At 40.7% G+C, this 14636-nt stretch overlaps 1 protein-coding gene across 6 annotated transcripts in view; it reads right to left on the reverse strand.

Annotated features, from left to right (window-relative positions):
• The window catches only part of TTC21B (tetratricopeptide repeat domain 21B), a 96601-nt gene extending 91552 nt beyond the window's left edge, over window positions 1-5049 (reverse strand). For 4 of the 6 annotated variants that reach the window (XM_003824318.5, XM_055108692.2, XM_063595425.1 and 1 more), the window contains exons 1-3: window positions 4415-5034; window positions 277-406; window positions 76-186 (exon numbers count right to left, since the gene is read on the reverse strand). In XM_003824318.5, the coding sequence (XP_003824366.2) occupies window positions 76-186; window positions 277-406; window positions 4415-4435 (262 nt within the window). In that variant the 5' untranslated portion in view covers window positions 4436-5034. Of the gene's footprint in view, window positions 1-75; window positions 187-276; window positions 407-4414 lie in introns of all 6 variants that reach the window. The other 2 variants (XM_024927964.4, XM_034954420.3) reach the window with 2 other exon arrangements.
• Between the last annotated feature and the right edge of the window lie 9587 nt (window positions 5050-14636).

Raw genomic sequence — 14636 nt, forward strand, 5'->3', positions numbered from 1 at the left:
GACTTGGTAACTGAGAAAAATAAAAATAAACTGAATAGGAAAAAATGTCCTAAGCATTGTATTTAAATACCATACCTGGATTAGGACTCATTTTATGGGCATATATCAGTGCAAGTAGAGAACAAAGTGATACATCTTGTTTATTTTTAATAGCCTCAAATTCTCGAAGAGCTTCTTGAGTTTTACCTGAAAATCAAGATTATGATATGAAAAACTGTTCTTAGTGCAAAGCAAGAATTTAAAACTGATGGAACATGTTTAATGATTAACATGTACCTTCCATTAATGTGCCATAGGCATGATAAAACCTGAAGACTGGATCACTTCCATACCTCTTAATTCCTTCACTGGCAACCAGTAATACATGATGGAAATATCTCTCTTGACAATAGTAATTAATCAAAGTCTAAATGGAAATAATGAAAAAATGTTATAAAGTAATTCTGGTGCTCTGAAATACTCTAAGAAGCAGATAATAATCTAACATCTAGAATAATGTAAAATTCAGGCAATGTGACTTTTTTCTTCCAAGTTTCTTAAAATACTGTTAATGGCTAGAACTCAATGCTAAGGATTGCAGAACTGAATGATCATAAAATTACTGAAATAATTCAATGTTTTCTAATAATTTAAATTATTTTTCCTAAGTTTTTGTTAACAGCACCGAAATGAGGCTGCTTTCACCTTTTTTCCTTTGCCCACATTTTCTTGAACGTTTTAGAAAACAGAAAGGCAGACAATAAACAGGAACTAAAAAAAAAAAAAAAAAAAAGAAGACAAGAGGCTTCCATTGCCAGACCATAGGTTTCTTTAAAAAAAAATCTTCTTTTTAAAATATCCAGTATTTTATTACAGCATTACAAAGTAATGACAAATTTAATTCTTCAACATATCATCAAATGTTATCTTACTCGGCTTTGAGTTCTGCGACAAATAAATTGTCAGTTAAGAATAAATAAACTATTTTTCAATGAAAATGGTTGTCTTTAAGCTTTTTCCAAAGTTATATTATTTCCATATACAAGGCGAAACTACTATCAGGACCTACTAACTTCTGAATAAAAATGGGCCTGTGCTGTCTACCATTTTTCCTACGATTATGTCTAAGGCTTGGTTGCTAACCTCATCAAAGACAGAAACCACACTTTCCCACCATCACTAGGATACACCTGACTCACCAGAAAGCAGTTTGGGCCACCCCATACTTACCTACCTGGACTCTACAGCTTGTTCAGTAGCAGTGAGAAATACAGGTGACTAAGTGACAGGATTGAAATCTAAGGGTATCTAGACAGCTCTGGTTTGTTTGTTTTGTTTTGTTTTTGAGATTCTGTCACTCAGGCTGGAGTGCAGTGGCGCAATCTCTGCTCACTGCAATCTCTGCCCCCTAGGTTTAAGCGATTCTCCTGCCTCAGCCTCCTGATCTGAGACTATAGGCACACCCCACCGCACCTGGCTAATTTTTGTATTTTTAAGTAGAGATGGGGCTCCCCATGTTGGCCAGGCTGCTCTTGAACTCTTGACTTCAAGTGATCCACCCGCCTGGGCCTCCCAAAGTGCTGAGATTACAGGCGTGAGCCACCACGCCCGTCCGACAGCTCTGTTTTATATAGTCTCTTGCTTCTGGAGGGCTATAGTCCATGTACTTCTCTAGATCAGTTAGGCGACTGTTCTCTGTAATTTTACTCTGCCTCCCTCCTTGTGATCACTGCTCCCTAACCTCCTTTTTAGCCATGTTTCTTAAAAGTGTGCTCCATACCCCATCTCCAGACCCCCACAACACATTTCAGTGAAGCACAGTTTTCCTCCAATGCTCCATTCCCTAAAGTTGCAGAATGACTTCTTACTTTGCCACAACTAAGGACACGTTTAATACCTTACTTGACTTCTGCACGCTATCACTAAGCATCTATAATCCTCCTGAAAGGCAGTGGCATAGCACCATAAAAAGGACACGAATTTAAAGGCAAAAAGAATCTCTGGTCCTTCTTACAACGCCTCAGTCTGCTCATTTATAAAATGCTGTTAGTAATGCAAATGTACAGGTCACTGTGAGAATTAATTAAGATATCATAGTATAAGAGTTCTATTCTGAAAAAAATAAGTTCCTCTGCATCCCATATGTTAATGGAATAAAAAAAAAATGTGTCCTGCGCCAAGACCTCTTGTCTATGTTCCAGATTCATATTTCCATTTTCCACCTGCTACCCTGCTACTCATGAATCCTCCCTTCCTATTTGCCCAGTCTCTCTAAGTCTAACCACTTAGTAGGTTCTTCTATTTCTCCAGTCTACCTCCCACTAAACATACCTAATGCTACTGCCTTGGTTCAGGTTAGGTTGTTCAATCCAAAACATTTACTGACTGCCTACTAGTACCCAGGCACTGGGCTAGCTACTATGAATAGAAAAATGAGTAAGACATGGTTCCTGTCCCCCCGGAAAACCTACATTTTTCAGATGAGACTGTAATCTGAAGACTAACTGAAATATAATGTAGTAAATGTAAGAAAAGAGCTTATAAACTCCTTTGGGAATGTGGGATAGCAACATTTTGACAGCATTGAAAACTGAATGTGGTGTGAGGGGAGGATGGATGACTAAAATCAAGGGAAAGATTATTGGGGAGGATTTCAGAGCTGACTCTTGAATTGCAAACCCCTCATTCTCCCTCCACACACGTACACGCTCTTCCTATTTCCTTTTCATGATTCTTGAGGAAGGTACAGGAGTTAGGAAGAGGAACTGCAACAACACAGATAACAAGTCATCAATGGTACATTGGGATGGCAGTGGTGATGAAGATGACTAAAAGCCACTCCATACTCTAGAGCAGGGTTTGGCAAACCACAGTCTGTGGGCCATATCTGGCTGGCTGGCTGTACAGCCAGTGAACTAAGAATGGTTTTTATATTTTCCAGCTGTCAAGGAAAAAAAAGAAATATTTCATAACATGAAAATTACATGAAAGTCAAATTTCAGTGTTCATAAATAAAGTTTTATTGAAACACAGCCATGCTCATTTAAGTATTGTCTATGGCTGTTTTGAACAATGGCCAATTAGATGTGATAGACCATATGGTCCATAAAGTCTAAAATGTGTACTATCTGGCCCTTTGTTGAGAAAGTTTGCTATTCCCTGCTCTGGAGGCTTAAGTGAGACAGAGAGTATTGGATGATGAAGTTGGAGACGAAGGTGGGGTGAAAAGCCTCATATTAAGTACTTGGACTTGAACCTCAAGTCTAAGTAATGAGGAGGCCCATTTTTACATTTTACATTAAAGTGTTTTTATTAAAATGTTCATTTGGGTGGCAGTGCAAATAATACATTTAAGGGAATAAAAAAAGTAAGGATATAGGGGGATAGCTAGAACAGAGGATAATGTAAAACTTCAGGCAGAAAAACAAGACATTTCAGCATTCCCTAACCTCCCACACCGCCAAATTGTCCTCCATCCACTTATCACCATCTCACAGGATACACATTTCATTTACCTACTTGTTGTCTGACTCCTCCTACTCAAATGTAAGCTCCAAGATTGGAAGAGTTTTTCTTGGTTTTATTATTTCAGTGCTTAGAACAGTGCTAGACACATAGGAGGCATTCAATAAATATTTGTTGAGTCAACTGAATTAGGGTTTTTCCCCAGCATTAATTAGCCTGTAAAATCTGAGAAGGCAGAAACTGTTCAGTTTTGCTCACTGCTATCCCCAGCTTCTAATGGACATACAGTAACCCTTCATAAATATTTGCTGAACGAGTGATTCAGTGAACAAATGAATAGAGAAGACCAACAGCCGAAAAGTTATTTTATTTTCAAGCCTCACGTCTTTAACTGTTTTATAACAGCCTTTCTTAAGTTGACCGTCATTAATATTTGCTGAATGAATGAGTCAGTGATAAACAGAGAAGACCATCACCCTAAAATAACGACCCCTCCACTTTTAAGTCTTACGTCTTTAATGGGTTTCATATAATCTTTCTGGGCTCTTTTTACTGTCCAGTGTGGGAGCTGACACTAGTTTGCCTTAAGTCCTTAAAAATCGCACCCGGAGGCGCAGTGTCATAGGTAACCCAAGCTTTCCTAGTAAACATGATACAAAAGTAAACACAACCAACAGCATGGGGACCAGCAATTCAGAAACACCGAGCGGGCGGGCTGCCCAGACCTGGGCTTCCCCAGCAGGGCCCGCGGAGACCGGCCGTGAGCAGAGGCTGCAGGCCCACTCTGCAACCCGAGCAGCCCGGGCACCGCAAGGAAACAGCGGCCTAGCGAAGCCACCCGAGCTCCCTCCGCGCCCCCGGGCCAAAGGCCGCAAAGGAACTCCGCCCGCCAGCCCGCCCGCTCGCCCGCTCACCCGCTCACCCGCTCACCCGCTCACCCGCTCACCCGCTCACCCGCTCACCCGCTCACCTTCAATTCCTGCGAGTCCATGGCTGCCCCGAGGCCGGGCCGCGGGGCTCTGGGGATTGTCTCGCCGCAGCCTAAAGGAAGACGCAGAATTCAGCTCCCCCAGCCTCCCGGAGCGCTCTAGCGCCCCGGGCCCCAGCGGGAGGGGCGGGGTCGCGCCGCCATTGGCTGTCGGAGGGAGGGGCGGGCCTGTGTGGCGGGGATCGTGCTGTAATGGAGCAGGCGCGGGGGGGACCCGGAGGGAGGGCTGCGAGGGCCGCCCGGGAGGGTCCGGGCTGGGAAAAGGGCTTCCGCCGGATAGTGCAGCTGGAAAAGGAGGTCACACTGGGAAACGGCTGTCTGAGGACAGTGGGTGGGCGGGCCGAGGAAATGGAATTAAGGAATAAAGGAAACGGAGTATGAAGAAGGGGAAGTCTGTTTCCTGTCACTGGTTGTAAAGGAAGACACCATTTTCTGCACGTTTGTCTGGAGGCGGATTCCCGCAGTGCGGCTCTCAGCAAGGCTCTGCCGGCGCGGGAAAAAGCGGTCAACTTTCACGTGGGCAAGTTGTTTTACGGCCACAAGGTGGCGCAGAAAAAAAATCACACGTTCTTAACAGAAATACGGTACGCTTGGGCCCGTCTTTGCAGGCGTTGCTGCAATCTTTGTTAGAATGTGTGTTCAATTAGCCCGTTTTTACCGCCCCGATAATAAGAGGGACAAATAAATTAAACTTCCAGAAAATTAGTGTCTTGTTTTCAATGATACTACTGATTTTAAACTGAGAATAAAATGAATCCCAATGCAAACTTTTATGTTTGCACCCATTAGGCAACTCAGTCACACATAGATTTCTAAAGTCCAGGAAATTAAATGGAAATATAATAGACTAAGATTTTCTATTTCTGCTTAAATAAATATTTAAAATAGTGCATAAGGTCTGAGATTTAAGTGATCTTTGCAGAATCTTTCACGTGGATTCCAAATTTTGATCCTAGTGTTAATTATCTTACTTTAGTTGACATGATACGTAGTTGCCTTTTCCAGATTTTAAGTTTCTTAAGGAGTTTATAAACATTGACGTTTTCTCCATGCCAATAGGTTATGTAAGGACAGTCTTGAGAAAAAAGGTAGCTACTATCCTTGGCTTTAAGGTGAAGCAATATTTCTCACTGGTTTCTCTTTAAAAGAATTCACCACATATTTTCACGAGCAACTTTTTTTTCTTTCCAATATTCATAGTCCAGCTAAATGGCTGTGGTGATGAACAACCGGTGATATCTGTTTGATTTTCAAAGCTGCGGATTAATCCGCACTTGGTATACAGCGAAGAACACCACAGGACCAGGGTGCTCAATGAAGTGTATAATATTGAACTGTAAACCTTTGGTTATAAGAGAAAAGTTCATCTGTAAGGAAATATCTCAGGATCATGGTTAACAGAACAGATGATCAACCTACCTTTTGGAGATCTTCAAAGTCATATTAATTTAGCCTCGTATTCTCTTCACTGAATTCTGTTCTAAGGTTGAATTATTTAGCACAAAACACCAAGCCTGATGTTTCATAAATGTTTGTTGGATTAAAAGTACTCTGAGATTTGCTTTGACACTCACGGTGACTTGGTGTGCCCTGTGCCCTGATTAGATCTCATGTAAGAAATTTATTTTGGATCTCAGGCCAGGAAAAACTCTTGTCTTTCCTGAAAAATCGATGTGTTCCTTAGCAGTAACATTTTTATCGGCTCACTTTTACTAGCTACAAACTTTTGAGTCTGATATCCATGACCCTTCACACCTCATCGTCTTTTCAAGCCTTACCTTCTACCTCCCCTTCAAGGAGCCTTTATTCCGCTCAGTGGGACAAATATTCCTTCTTCTGGTAATGCTTTCCCCTACTTTGTTTTGAGCTCTTTCTTCACCTGAGAAAATCTCCTTCTTCTGAGTTCATTTCAAATTTCATGAAGTCTTTAAGGATCACCATAACTGGATGGGTATAAAAATATCACAGTGTAGTGGCAAGAATACCCTCTTCTGCATCTGAGGTGGAGCTCCTATTACGCTAGCTACTTTTGTGACCTGGGGAAGTAATTTCCCTAAGCCTCATTTTCCTTATTTACTAAAGAAACTAAATGCCTTACAGACATATTAAAACTTCCTGACACATAATAGGCATTGTATAACCAATAGTTTCCATTAAACACGTAGTGCTCTATAGCAGTGGTCCCCAATCATTTTGGCACCAGGGACCAGTTTGGTGGAAGACAATTCACAGAAGATAAATTTTCCATGGACAGGGGTAGGGGAGATGGTTTCAGGATGAAACTATTCCACCTCAGATCATCAGATTCTTATCTAAGGAGCATGCAGCCTAGATCCTTCACATGCACAGTTTATAATGGGGTTTGCATTCGTATGAGAATCTAATGCCTCGCTGATCTGACAAGGAGGTGGAGCTTGGGGTAACGCTCCCTTTCCTGCCCCGCAGCTCACCTCCTGCTGTGTACCCCGTCCTGCTGTATACCCCATCCTGCTGTGTAGCACTGGTTTGCAGTCCTCAGATTGGGGACCCCTGCTCTATAAGACTTACTACACTTGCATAGTCCTTGTATTACTAGTTATAGTGCATTTTTGTTTAATGTTCTCTACCAGATGATGAGCACTATAAAGCTAGATAATATAATGTAGCAGTTAACACCTTCGTCTCCAGAAATACGTCATTTTCGTTCAGACCTTAATGTGTCCGGAATTGGTGGGTTCTTGGTCTTGCTGACTTCAAGAATAAAGCCGCGGACCCTCACGGTGAGTGTTACAGTTCATAAACGCACGCAGACCCAAAGAGTGAGCAGCAACAAGATTTATTGCAAACAGCAAAAGAACAAACCTTCCACAGAGTGGAAGAGGACCCCAGTAGAGTGCCCCTGCTAGCTCAGGTGGCCTGCATTTATTCCCTTATCCGGCCCCACCCACATCCTACTGATTGGTGTGCTTTACAGAGAGCTAATTGGGCTGTTTTACAGAGAGCTGATTGGTCCGTTTTGACAGGGTGCTGACTGGTGTGTTTACAAACCTTGAGCTAGACACAGAGTGCTGACTGGTAAATTTACAATCCTTTAGCTAGACACAAAAGTTCTTCAAGTCCCCACCAGATTAGCTAGACACAGAGCACTGATTGGTACCTTTACAAACCTTGAGCAAGACACAGGGTGCTGACTGGTGTGTTTACAAACCTTGAGCTAGACACAGAGTGCTGACTGGTGCATTTACAAACCTTTAGCTAGACATGAAAGTTCTCCAAGTCCCCACCTGACTCAGGAGCCCAGCTGGCTTCACCTAGTGGTTCCCGGCCCGCCGAGACTGCAGCGGAGCTACCCGCCAGTCCCGCGCCACGCGCCCGCACTCCTCAGCCTTTGGGCAGTGGATGGGACCGGGCGCCGTGGAGCAGGGGGCGGCGCCCTTCGAGGAGGCTCGGGCTGCGCACGAGTCCACCGGGAGAGGGGAGGGCTCGCGCATGGCATGACGGGCTGCAGGTCCCGAGCCCTGCCGCGCGGGAGGCGGCTGAGGCCCCGTGAGAATTCGAGCGCCGCAGGGGCAGGCTGGCAGTGCTGGGGGACCCGGTGCACTCTCCGCAACTGCTGGCTCGGGTGCTAAGCCCCTCACTGCCTCGGGCCAGCGGTGCCGACCCGCTGCTCCAAGTGCGGGGCGGGCGGAGCCCGCGCCCACCTGGAACTCGCGCGGGCCCGCCAACGCCAAGCGCAGCCCCGGTTCCCGCCCGCGCCTCTCCCTCCACACCTCCCCGCAAGCAGAGGGAGCCGGCTCCGGCCTTGGCCAGCCCAGAGACAGGCTCCCACAGTGCAGCGGCGGGCTGAAGGGCTCCTCAAGCACTGCCAGAGTGGACGCCGAGGCCGAGGAGACGCCAAGAGCGAGTGAGTGCTGCTAGCAGGTTGTCACCTCTCATTAATACTACTATTCACTGGCTATTCAGTTGGAAAAAGTTATTTAACTTCTCTGTATACTTCAGCTGTAATATCAGACTAACACCTCAGAAAATTGTTAAGAAGACTAAATAAGTTAATATTTAAAGTACAGAGCAGTATTAGGGGTATGGTAAGTACTGAATTACTGTTACCTATAATCACTTGTACTCCCAACTACTCCAGAGTACAGTATTGATCACATAAGTATTTAGAAAGTTTTACAGCATTGATAGTTTTTTTCAATCATATCTGTGTTTGATTTTCTCCTGCTCCAATTCTTATACTGATCCACTTGTAGCTGTATTATTTTATATATTCAAATTAAAGAAAAACACTTAGGAAAACTAGGGAGTTTTGGTAACAAACAAAGTAAAAGTAAATACACAAAAAATAAAACAGAGGTAAGTATATGTCATCATTAAATTTGGGAGGTGAAAATAATGTTAGCAGCTTGAACAGTTTCATTTTATGGAAGAGTAAGATGAAGCCGAAAGCTAAGACCAATAGTTTTCCACCGTCCAATCTAGCCTGCACAACAATTGTGAATAAGAAGAGTGTTTGCCTTTTCTTTCTTTTTAAGGCTTGTTAAATTAAATTAAATTTGGCCTAAAGAAACCTTCATACATACTGCACCATAAGCTATACGTAAACAGACTGAAATGTAACTAAGAGTATGTTTTTTAAACAGCCAAGTTTTGGCCAATCATATCAGCCAATAACAAGTCGCAAACTGCTCAGACATGTTCTAATAAGGCAAATACCAAACTATAACCAATCAGGCTGTTTCTGTATGTGGCTTCCTTTTTCTGTCTGTAGATACTACCTAAAGAAGTTGCTGGGTAGACCTCTCTGAACCTTGACTGGTTCCAAGTGCTGCCCAATTCGTGAATCATTTTTTTGCTCAAATAAACTGCTAAATTTGTCTCAAAGTGTTTTTTAACATTATTACTATAAAATTGAAATTATGTATAGAAGTTAAAAATGTATGAAATCCAAACTAACTAGCACATAATTCAGTCTCAGAGGCAACATCATGGAACAGTTAGGTTAACTGAAATCAGAATTGCTGAGTTGTTAGAGTTCTGTCCCTCAATAACTTCACAACTTTGGGTAAGTCATTAACTTTTTTAAAAGAAATTACTTTAGGCTGGACACAGTGACTCATGCCTATAATCTCAGCACTTTGGGAGGGTGAGGTGGGCAGATCACTTGAGGTCAGGAGTTCGAGAACAGCCCGGCCAACATGGTGAAACCCCATCTCTACTAAAAATACAAAATTTGCTGGGCGTGGTGGCAGGTGCATGTAATCCCAGCTGCTCCAGAGGCTGAGGCAGGAGAATCACTTGAACCTGGGAGGTGGAGGTTGCAGTGAGCTGAAATCACACCACTGCACTTTAGCCTGGGCAACAGAGTGAGACTCTGTCTAAGAAAAAAATGTATTTTATTGATGCATAATAGATATTTATTATTTCAGTTACATGTGATAATATAGATTCATACTTTATAAAGATCTAATCAGTGTGCTTGGGATCTCATCACTTTAATTATATGTCCTTTATGCTAGAAACATTCAAATTATTCTAACTATTTTGAAAAGCACAAAAGAATATTGTAAACTTACCCTACTGATCTGTCTCACACTAGGTCTTATTTCTTTTGTCAACTATATGTTTATACACATTAATCAATTTCTCTTCTTTCTGCTACTTCCCTACCCTTCATGTCCTCTGGCAACTACCAATCTACTCCCTATTTTCATGAGATTGATTTTTTAGCTCCGACATGTCAGTGAGAACACACAATATTTGTCTTTCTGTGCTTGGCTTATTTCACTTTAATATACTGACGTCCAAATCCATCCGTGTTGCTGTAAATGACAAGACTTCGTTGTTGTGGCTGAACAATATCACATTGTGTATATATACTAAATTTTCTTTATCCATTCATTCACTGATGGGCACTTAGGTTGATTCCATATTTTGGCTCTTGTAAATAGTGTTGCAATAAACATGGAAGTGCAGATCTTTTTCAGTATACTGATTTTCTTTCTGTTGAATATATACTCCGTGGAATTGGTGGATCATATGGTAGTTCTATTTTTAGTTTCTTGAGGAAGCTCCATCCTGTTATCCATAATGGCTGTACTAATTTATATTTCCACCAACAGTGTGTGAGGGTTCCCCTGTCTCCACATCCTCACCAGCATCCGTTATTGACTGTCTTGTTGATCAAAAGCCATTTTAATCGGTGTGAGATGATATCTCATTATAGTTTTGATTTTAATTTCTCTGATTATTATTGATGAGCAATTTTCCTATCCCTGTTAGGCATGTGTATGTCTTCTTTTGAGAAAAGTGTGTTGAGAGCTTACGTTCATTTTTAAATCAGATTTTTTTTCCTATTGAGTGGTTTGAGCTCCTTATGTATTCTGGTTTTTAATCTCTTCTCAGATGGAGAGCTTATAAATATTTTCTCCTATTCTATGGGTTATCTCTTCACTGTGATGATTGTTTCCTTTGCTGTCCAGAGGATATTTGGCTTGATGTAATCCCATTTATCTGTTTTTGCTTTGATTGCCTATGCTGTTGAGGTCTGACACATACAATTTTTTCCTCTATCAATGTCCTGGAGCATTTCCTCAATGTTTTCTTCTGGTAGTTTCAAAGTTTCAGGTCTTAAAGTCTTTATTTTGATTTGATTTTTGTATATGGTGGGAATTTGGGGCCTAGTTTCATTCTTCTACATTCGGTTACACAGTTTTCCCAGCACCCTTTATTGAAGAGACTATCCTTTCCCCATGGTGTTCTTGGAGCCTTTGTCAAAAATAGGTTGACTGTAAAGGCATGGCTTTACATCTGGGTTCTTTGTTCTGGTCCATTGGTCTATGTGTCTGTCCTGTACACATTGTATGGTCTATGCCCACACAATGCTGTTTTGGTACTATAGCTTTGTCATAAATTTTGAAGTGAGATAATGTGATGCCTCTAGCTTTGTTCTTTTTGTTCAGGATTGTTTTGTCTATTAGGGGTCTTTTGTGGTTCCAGATAAGTTTTAAGATTATTTTTTTCAATTTCTATGAAGAATTTTATTCTTATTTTGATAAGGATTGCATTGAATCTGTAAATTGCTTTGAATAGGATTGCCATTTTAACAATATTATTCTTCCAATCTATGAGCATGGAATATCCTTCCATTTATTTGTGTGTCCTCTCCAGTTTCGTTCATCAGCGTTTTACCATTTTCCTTATGAAGATCTTTCACATCTTTGGTTAAATTGACTTCTAGGTATTTTATGTTTTTTTAGCTATTGTAAATGTGATTGCTTCTTGATTTCCTTTTCATATTGTTTGCTGTTGGCATATATAAATGCTACTGATTTTTGTGTATTGATTTTGTGTCTTGCAACTTTACTGAATTCATTTGTCAGTTCTAACAGTTTTTTTGATGGAGTCCAGGATTTTCTAAATTTAAGATCATATCATCTGTGTTCAGGGCTAATTTGACTCTTCCTTTTAAATATGGATGCCCTTTATTTCTTTATCTTGCCTAATTGCTCTAGCCAGGAGTTCCAGTATTATGTTAAAGTGGTGAAAGTAGGCATCCGGCTGGGCGCGGTGGTTCACGCCTGTAATCCCAGCACTTTGGGAGGCTGAGGTGGGTGGATCATGAGGTCAGGAGATCGAGACCATCCTGGCTAACACGGTGAAACCCCGCCTCTACTAAAAATACAAAAAATTAGCCAGGTGTGGTAGCGGGCGCCTGTAGTCCCAGCTACTTGGGAGGCTGAGGTAGGAGAATGGCGAGAACCCGGGAGGTGGAGCTTGGAGTGAGCCGAGATAGCGCCACTGCATTCCAGCTTGGGCGACAGAGCGAGACTCTGTCCCCCCCAAAAAAAGTAGGCATCCGTGTCTTATTTTAAATCTTAGAGGAAAGGCCTTCAATTTTTCCCTTTTCAGAACAGTGTTAGCCGTGGATTTGTCATATATGGCCTTTATGATTTTGAGGAATGTTCCTTCCATACCCAATTTGTTGAGGGTTTTTATCATAAAGAGATGTCGATTTTTTTTTTTTTTTCTGAGGCAGAGTCTCACTCTGTCGCCCAGGCTGGAGTGCAGTGGCACGATCTTGGCTCACTGCAACCTCGGCCTCCCGGGTTCAAGTGATTCTCCTGTCTCAGCCTCGTGAGTAGCTAGGATTACAGGTGCCCACCACCATGCCCGGCTAATTTTTTCTATTTTTAGTCCAATGCCTTTTTTTGCATCTATTGAAGTGATCACATGGATTTTGTTCTTGATCGAGTTAATGGGATGTATCGTGTTTGCATATGTTGAATCATACTTGGATCCCTGGGGCAAATCCCAGTTGATTATGGTGAATGGTCCTTTTAATGTGTGGTTAAATTCAGTTCACTACTATACTGCTGAGGATGTTTGCCTCTATGTTCATCAGTGATATTATCCTATGTTTTTCTTTTTTTGTTGTATCCTTCTTGCTTTTGGTAGCAGTATAATGCTGGCCTTGTAGAATGAGTTCCACAGTATTCCCTCTTCCTCAATTTTTTTTTGAAGAGTTTGAGTAAAATTGGTATTACATTTTCTTTAAATGTTTGGTAGCATTCAGCAGTGAAGCCATCAGGCCCTAGGTTTTTCTTTGATGAGAGACGTTTCATTATGGCTTTTATCTCATTACTCGATACTGGTTTGTTGAAGTTTTGTATTTCTTCATAGTTTAATCTTACTAGGTTGTATGTGTCCAGGAATTTATCTATTTCTTTTAAATTTTCCAATAGGTTGGCATATAGTTCTTCATGACAGTCTGTAATGATTCCTTGTATTTCTGTGGTTTCAGTTGTTATGTTCCATTTTTCATTTTTTATTTTATTTATTTAGGTTTTTCTCTTTTTTTTCTAGTCTAGCTAAAGGTTTATTGGATTTTTATCTTTAAAAAAAAAACTTTTCATTTTGTTGATCTTCTTTATTGTTTTTATAGTCTGAATTGTATTTTTTCCTGCTCTGGTCCTTATTATTTCTTTTTGTCAACTAATTTTGGGTTTGATTTGTTCTTGCTTTCCTTGTTTCTTGTGGTGCATCATTAGTTTGTTTATTTGAAGTCTCTCTACTTTTCTGATGTAGACATTTATTGTGGTAAATTTCCCTCTTAGAGCTGCTTTTGCTGTATTCCATAGATTTTGGTATGTTATATTTCCATTTTCATTTATTTCAATAAATTTTCTAATTTTCTTCTTAATTTCTACATTTACCCATTGTTTGTTCTGGAGCATGCTGTTTAATTTCCATGCTGTGTAATTTCATGAAGCTTCTGAGGTTCTCTAATTGATTTCTACTTTTATTCTACTGTGGTCAGAAAAGATACTTCATAGAATTTCTACATTTTGTTTTATTTTATTTATTTATTTATTTTGGAGACAAGGTCTCACTCTGCCACCCAGGCTGGAGTACAATCATGCAATTGTAGTTCACTGTTACCTTGAATTCCTGGGCTCAACCAATTCTCTTCTTCTGCTTTGGCCTCCTAAGTAACTAGGACTACAGGCACAAGCTATCACGCTTGGTTGTTTCTACAATTTGAATTGGTTGGAACCTGTTTTGTGACTTAAGATATTGTTTATTCTGGTGAATGTTCTGTGTATTAATGAAAAGAAACAATGTTATTCTGTAGCAGTTGGATGAAATGTTCTGTAAATGTTAGGCCTTTCAGTATGTAGTTTATCTCCATTATTTCCTTTTTGATTTTCTCTCTTAATGATCTCTTCATTTTTAAGAGTGGGGTGATAAAGTCCCCTACTATTATTGTATTACAATCTATCTCTCCCTTAAGATCTATTAATGTTTGCTGAATATACTTAGATGTTCCAGTGTTTGGTGCACAGATATTTATAATTGTTATATTTTCTTGCTGACTTGACTCCTTTATCATTATATAGTGACCTTTTGTCTCCTTTTACAGTCTTTGATACGTGGGCTATTTTATCTCATATTAGTGTAGCCACTCCTGCTTTTTCTTTGGTTTCCAATTGCATGTAATATCTTTTTCCATCTCTTCACTTTCAGGCAGAATAGGATAGAAAGAAATTAAAAAAAATCTACGCTTTAACCCTATTCCCCCACTTTTTGACTTTTAATCGTCTCAATTTACATATTTTTATATTATCTCTCTCTCTTAACAAGTTGCTGTAGCTATTACTGCTTTCGATAGATTTTTCTTTTGGGTTTTGTGTTAGAGGAATCAGTGAATTGCACACCATGCAGT

The sequence above is a fragment of the Pan paniscus genome, chromosome 13, assembly GCF_029289425.2.
Source record: "Pan paniscus chromosome 13, NHGRI_mPanPan1-v2.0_pri, whole genome shotgun sequence".
Taxonomy (NCBI): Eukaryota; Metazoa; Chordata; class Mammalia; order Primates; family Hominidae; genus Pan; species Pan paniscus.